This window comes from Quercus suber, unplaced genomic scaffold, assembly GCF_002906115.3.
Source record: "Quercus suber isolate HL8 unplaced genomic scaffold, Cork oak 2.0 scaffold_407, whole genome shotgun sequence".
NCBI classification, from domain to species: Eukaryota; Viridiplantae; Streptophyta; class Magnoliopsida; order Fagales; family Fagaceae; genus Quercus; species Quercus suber.
Genome location: NW_027069858.1, coordinates 592812 through 600483, shown reverse-complemented (window position 1 = coordinate 600483; position 7672 = coordinate 592812). Strand labels below are relative to the sequence as shown.

At 37.0% G+C, this 7672-nt stretch overlaps 1 protein-coding gene across 1 annotated transcript; it reads right to left on the bottom strand.

The window, feature by feature from the left end:
• Positions 1-4532: 4532 nt before the first annotated feature.
• Positions 4533-7029, bottom strand: LOC136060983 (protein LATERAL BRANCHING OXIDOREDUCTASE 1-like). Its single transcript, XM_024048727.2, has 3 exons — positions 6474-7029; positions 5866-6193; positions 4533-5021 (listed from the first exon to the last, which is right to left on the bottom strand). The coding sequence occupies exons 1-3, from the start codon at positions 6941-6943 to the stop codon at positions 4761-4763; spliced, it is 1059 nt and encodes a 352-aa protein (XP_023904495.1). The 5' UTR covers positions 6944-7029; the 3' UTR covers positions 4533-4760.
• Positions 7030-7672: the final 643 nt, after the last annotated feature.

The following is a 7672-nucleotide window of genomic DNA, read 5'->3' as shown; positions in this document are numbered from 1 at the left end:
AAATAAAGTGGATGGACACGACTACCTAAGCAATGCTAAAAAGCCCCATCTCCCCCATGGCTTCATTAGCATGGTTGCTCAAGTCCTCATAGTCGTCGAATGTAATGATGGACGAGAGTTGCTCCAATGCATACTTTGAATCCTCACAGAGGAGGACGGGTGGTTTTTCAGTGACGGAGGGGCCCTTCATCAAACCCTTGCCCTTTCTCAAGCCAAGGGGAGTGATCGTCTTCTTGGTTCGACCTTCAACCCCACGACGAGCTTAAGGATGGTCTTAGGCTTCTTGGGAAGATGGTCAGACTTCTTTGGCTGCTTCCTTTTGGTAGATAGGTTTGCCGAACTCGTCCCCTTAGAAGACTGACCCCCCCTGCTGTTTCTGCAAAGCAGCTTGCTGCTTAATATATGTCATTCTCCTGGCGGCATCCATCTCTGCCCAAAGAGAACGAATGTCAGGATTTTGATAATATTAAAATAAAACAACATATATTGGGTGACAGACTTACGCTAACGAACTTCAAGATCATAACGACAAGTGGCAGCTGTGGGCTCTGGTCCGTCACAATACCAGTAGAGGGTGTCAAGGGTGACCAATTTAGCCCACGTCCTCTCCTCTAACTTGGTTTTGCTAAAAATTCTCTCCAAAAAACTTCACTGCTCAAGTGAGACTTGTGATTGTTCCCAGACTGCAAAAAGAGGATGATTAAAAGCAACACAAAAAATAATAATAATAATAAAAATAATAAAAATATTTTTAGACCTAAATATGGACGGATACATACCGAACGAGGGCATTATGCCCCATGTTGTATCGATGGGCATATATTCATTATCACCAAGACGACACATCCATTCGCCACCCTCCATGAAAAAATACCGACTCTTCCAATTTCGTTTGGAGTTGGGGGTATCACACACAAGCCTCAACAATGGGCTCCTGAGCACAAAACTATACATGCCCTTTGACTGAGCAATCTCAACTAGGCGGTAACAATGAAAGAATTCTTCCACTGTCAACCTCCATACTCCGTCTGACATGGCCCCGTACAAGACCTCAACACCGAGGAAAACCTTCCAGGCGTTTGGGGAGATCTGGGTGACAGCCAAACCTAAGTATTGGAGGAGGCGACAATGGAGTGCACTTAGGGGGAATCTGAGCTCGGCCTTTAGGATCTGCTCATAAACCCCAACACCATCGACACCCTTATAGTAACATTTCTCTGACTTGTAGGGTAGACAGAGGGGTATGTTGACGGGTATCTGGAACTTCTCCCTAAGTGTTCTAAAGTGTGTTTCTTTGATTGTAGAAGTAAAATCATTAATTGTCCATATGGGAAACATTATAAATTCTCTAGATCCATCAGGACCTATGACGGATTGGACTGGGGGTTCAGCACCAACTAGGCCGTCACTATGATCATCCTCTAACCCATCCATCTCCTCATCCCTTGAAGGAGAGGTGGCCGACGAATCCCTCTCTTCACTTGAAGTGCCAGGGTCATTTTACCCTAACAGGTACACTTCATCATAGTCCATCCCCTCGCGGACACACGATTGGTTACTTGACGCACTAGACATCTTTTACCTACACGGGACAGGCAAAACCTAAGACACAGACAGATCTGCATAGACAACGGGTATGCAAATGTCTTTCAAAAGTAGCCAAGAAATTCAACAGCAAGGTAGGAAGTACTTACCAAATGAAGGCAAGCAAAGATGAGTATAGATGACGGGCGCGCTAGGTAAACGATGTGCTAGTCTGTCAAGGGAGACGGTTGTGCTCTGATCACAAATTCGCTAAAGAAAGTAAAGAATGGATAGGAAGGAAGCTAGTTTATATAGAGAGAACGGCACAGAAGACGAAGGGATGCTTCGTTCCGAGAGAACAGCCACTAAAAAGGCGACACGTGCCCCTACCAGCATTAAATGGCCCTAGGCCAGCCTATCACTTTATGCACGCTTCCCGGAAGATGAATCTAGAACTGTCACTCCACAAATCCGTCCAAATGAGGTGATGGATCCATAGAGTGAGGGGGCAACTAAAGAGGGTAAGATTAGGATGACAGATCCATCCAAATGAACCTGACGATATTAGATCAATAAACTGATAGTAGACGGATTCTAGAGGTGGATGGATCCTCAGTTCACAGGGGCAAGGTGGACGGATCTCCATGGCCATGTGGCCTCTACATGATTTAAGTGACCTCCAAGTAATCCTAAATGGGAACAACTTGCGTCTTACGATTAACCCTAGTCGATAAAGTCCCAATATGACTAGAATCCTAACATGGGAAGGATCCCATGATATGCACCCATTAATGATGATTTTCTCCATAAGAAAAAGACTTCCCATGCAAGAAACAAAAGTCGGTTCTACACTACTATAAAAACCCAGAGGCTCTCAAGGAACAAGGTACGTGTAATTGACCCTAACTCTGGCACTCTAGAGTTGTGAGAGCTTTTCTAACTTAATCTTCAGAGAGTCTTTAGCCGATACCACACTGGTACTTTCCTAGGGATTTCTTTGTTGTTGTGTTGCAAGCATTGTTTCAAGCACGTGAATATTGTGTGGCTTACTGACGATTCTCAGCATCATCAATTATGATAATTCTTGATGTTGGTACTTGATATGATTTATGTGGATTGAATTGTCAAAAAGGAAAAATCTATAGGTACTTTGAGACGTCTTTCTCATGCTTTGGACCCGTTGGGGTTCCGGGCGTGACAATACCAGTTTCAGTTCCTAAAAAAAAAAAAAAACCAATTTCAGTTGTTGAAAACTTGAAATGACCACAAATAACCCTTTGCTTAAGGACCAAACGCATAGGAGTGGATTTCATCAAAATCCCATAAAGTTAATGATATCATTCATCCACCGTAACCTAAACTCATTTAGGAACTGAAATATGAAGGCTCACATTCACACGAAGGGTTCTCACCGTAAAGTGGATCAATAGAGAGAGATTTTCACAAAATTGTCAACTGGCCAGTCTATATGGCATCTTGGGTGGCATTAATATTAATATTTAAATATTACTCTTAGACACATCGGCCTTTTTCATCTGCCACTTAACAATAGAGACTATTTTGACACAAATATCAAAAGGTTAGAGACTGAATTGACATATTTAGAACGTTAAGGACTAAAAATTGACATTCAATGTAAGCTAATTTTTTGAGAAGAACATTTTTAATTTAATATTGATAACCATATTGATTTTTTTAGCCTATATATTGTATCATCAAAGCATCAGACTAAAGAATCATATTGAAAGATGTTTAAATATGACTCCTCTCTTGGCATGCCACTCCTATACTCTAATTGAAGGAATTTTGAATGCTAACTTAATTATTGTAGAATTTTTGGCCGACACCACACTTGTGTTACTTTGAATTTTGTGTGTTCCTATTTTGCAGGTCTTCCAAAGCTTGTTGGACGTGTAATTATCAAGATTCTTTGCATTATCATATAATGGAAAATTCTTATGTACTCCCGAAACACAAGGAAATGGTGCTCCTTTCTTTCACATTCATGGTGGATCCTACCATGAATTTATTGAGTAGACTCCACCGTGAATGTAAGAAGAGGAAGCACCATTTTCCGTACTGTGGGAGTACCTAAGAATTACTCTCATATAATAATCGAGAATTAGCAAATAAATTTGCTAATCTCTTCTTGTGCCATGTCAGTCACTTTTTTCCAACTCTTCTCCTCCATTTGTCTTTGTGCTCTTCTTCTCCTCAATATCTCAATCTTACCATTACTCTTCTTTCAACCATTCTCCTCCCTTTTTTGGTGCTTCTTCTCCCCAATATTATTCTCCACTTCACAGTTACTCTTTCTCTCCCTTTTTGACTCTTTTCCCTATCTTTTCTATTACTCCATCTTCGCATCTTTCTCTTATTCAATCCATGTTCTATCTAAAAAAGAAAGGAGATTAATTTCTCTCTCTTTTTATATTCTTTTATATATGATAAATTACTGATTGTCCAAATAAGTTAAGCTTAACTATTAAGAAATAGTGAATTTAATTATTTAATCATAATTCTAACATACCATGATATATTATTGATTGTCTCAAAAGTTTAAATTATTAGAAAATAGTGAATTTAATCATTTAACCATTATAATTCTAACATCTTTGTTCTTTTGTTGGAATTTTTTTATTATTATTTCTTGAAACTCTAGTTTAAGTTGGTGAGTTTTTATGTTTTTGAAAATTCTACCATGGGTTGATGAGTAATTTTTTTATGATTTTGACAACTATACTTTAGATTGATGTGTTTTAGTGATGTATTTCTTAATTCCACATCACATGTCCTCTCTCTCCCTCTTATTGATTTGGTTTAATTTTAATTAGGGTTAATCATTTGCTTATAAAATTCCCTAAAACAAACATTGTACCTAGTGCACAAAACTCTTATTTTTCATGTAATTTGGGACAAGGGAATGGTAGGTAGCCTAATTTTCATATATTCTGAAAAATTAAAACATCAACTTTATTGAAATTATCAAGTTGATACACTTGCATCAATAACTTCAATTTGTAGTCATTGTACTTCATATATTATTCTCTCATAGAGTATAAAATAAACCATTTTTGTAATATAGTATAAGGACAATTTATTGAAGCATATTTCTTCACAATATTTCTCATCTCTAAGATAACCAAATCATTCTTTCGAAGTCCCAACTCTGAACAACATAGAGTAGCAACTAAATGTTATTGCTTGCCAATTAATCATACTACCTCCAACCCAGCCTACTCTGATATCTTGAAATCACTAATTTGCAGGTTTTCAACTTTTTGTTTTTGGAAATTACTCTGACTTCTGTGACTTATAAACTCTCCCCAGTTGTATGCCCTATATTTAGCAGGGTTTTTCTTATTCGTCAGCTCCTCCAAAGGCTCAACCATGGTGGAGAGTGGAGGTAGTAAGAAGAATGGATATGAGTACCTCTCTCTCTCTGAATTCACTATCACCCTGTGCTCCACACTCTCATACGTGTCATTGCTCCAAACCTGAACAATTTGATTGCTTGAGTTAAACTGGTCAATTACAAAAGCCTCTAAAAACATTTAAGCTCTAATATAGGGATAGATTATTAATTCTAATTTGGCTAGTAATTGTATCATTATTTTTCGGATACATATATGTATGGAGTGCACAAAGAAAAAGTAATATACGAACATTTTAAATAGACTTAGATTTAAACATTGTAGATAAGACAACTTCGAGCATTCCCATCTGATGCTCTAATTTATCTATTTTTGATTCATTGTAACACCAAATGCATAAAATCCATCCCCCACTCTGGGAAATGCAACACTATTGAAATTTTTACATTTTACTACTATACTATCTAAAAAATAAATTTCCTACCCTCAATTATTTCAATCTCACAAAACATATTCTCTCTCTCTCTCTCTCTCTCTCTCTCTCTCTCTCTCAATAGGTTTTTTGAATTGACCTCTCTTTTCACAATAATATATATACAGTGGTAACAAGTAAAAGAATATATAGTGCATTGGACATAGAGTGGTAATGTACTTAAAATAGATAAAAGTATTTTTTGGGAACACAAAATGCATTTTATTTTTTATTTTTGGACTTGGATGCTTTGAATTAGCCTCTTACTTCTGTCAGATTTCACCCTAGAAAAATTAATCCCAACAAGATACATTCTTTTGAAAAGTACGCATGTTCTATCATTTTACTGTCAAAAAAAGAAAAATACGCATGTTTAGTATCATGCTGAAACTCTTATTAAATCAGAATTAGATTGAATAGATATCCTTTGGACGAGTACTAATTTGAATGATTAATGATTTGTACTTAGCAAAGTTAAATATATGGAAATGTTACCTGAATAATGTCACCAACATTGATGATATAAGCGTCTGGGGTGGGTTTGACCCGAACCCACTCTCCATCTGTTTTCTGCTTCACTTCCAATCCTCCAACATCATCTTGAGCAAGGATGGTTAAGGCACCAGCATCCTTGTGCCGACCGACACCGAGCGCTAACTCAGGGGTTGGGCAAGGTGGATAGTGATTTAGTCGGATGAAACTGGTCTGATCTTTGAAGAAGCCATGGAACCTATCTGCTGGCAAGTCTAGGGACAGTGCAATAAGTTCCAATAACTTGTAAGCTAGTTTTACCATCTCTTGACCATAGTCTTGGCATGTCTCCCTGGTCAGTTATCGAAGCAGTCCATCAGATCACATAGATAGAATCCCTTGAATTGGGCTTCAAACTAGATCATAATTTTTGATAGTTAATCTCAATTCTAAATCAATTACATAGGATCCTCCTAAATAACAGTTACGAAGACATTCATATGTTACTAACATGTTAACCTTATATGACTAGTTATTAAATTGTACCATCCACTCGATCTCTTATAGGAATTAGGACACAATAGTCCTATAATAATGATTTCCATATATTAATTATTGTTAAAAAAACTTACCTTAATTCTGGAGGGTACTCAGGCCACTGATTATTCCATTCAATAACTTCCTTGTCATCAGGCTTATGCGAGGCAGGGACTATAGTGGGTTCCTCTACAGCAAAATCAAACACTTCTTTCCAGTCCCTAACATTCTTGGTATGTTCTGTGTCATAGTAACCAGTCACCTTCTTCTCATTCCTCCTCACCTTCCTCTTCTCCTCCAAACTCTGAGCAAAGAATTTCCTCGAGGCATCATCAATCTTCTCTCGCTTCTCCAAAGGCACCCCATGATTGATCACCTGGAAGAACCCCCAACATTTGCATGCATCGCCTACCTCTTTAACAAGGCCTTCAAATTCAATGGCAGAAACATTGTTGGAGGAGAGTATTGGAGAAAGATCGATTAGTGGGACACCTTTGCCTTCGATGTAGGAGACTTTTGGCCTGTGTTCAGGTTCTTGGATGAAAGCTGGATCAACCTCTCCCATGGTAATTGGTGGATGATTTTTTAACTGTTTTGTAAGAATTGGGGTGTTGATGAAGGAATGGTAGGTTTTTAACTTTTATATGTGTGAGATTTTAGTTTTATTTATGTAGATTGAACTTGGACGGGTTTTCGGTTTCTGATTGGTCCGAGAAGATTAAAATTAAGATAAGATTTTGAATGGTACTTTTATACGTGTGAGATTTGAGTTTTATTTATGTACTTTGAACTTGGACGGGTTTTTGGTTTCCGATAGGTACGAGGAGATTAAAACTAAGGTAGATTTTGTATATATGGTTGCTATTTTTCTAAAGGTGTGACGTTTGTGCTTGCATATTGCATGGGTGAGTTGTTTTGTTCAAAGTTCAATTTATGGATATTTTCCTAATGGCAATAATCATTCTCCATTATTGTTGTTGTTGTTGTCCGAGATGGCTCCGCATTGTCTAAAGGCCCAAATAAAAGTAGAAAGAAACTTTCAAATTCTTTTTATATATTTTTTATTAGATGTGAATTTTGTAAATTTAATCGTTAGATTATATATTTTTATGTTTTTAATACACATGTCAAATTTTGTTTAAATTGAATATTATTTCCTATTCAATTAATAAACTTAATTTTTATATATATAATTTAAGACCACAGAAATTTAATATTTAAATATTTGATTAATAACATATTTATTGATTTTTTATTTTTTTGAAATTTTGCAAGTATGGAGAATATAATAAAT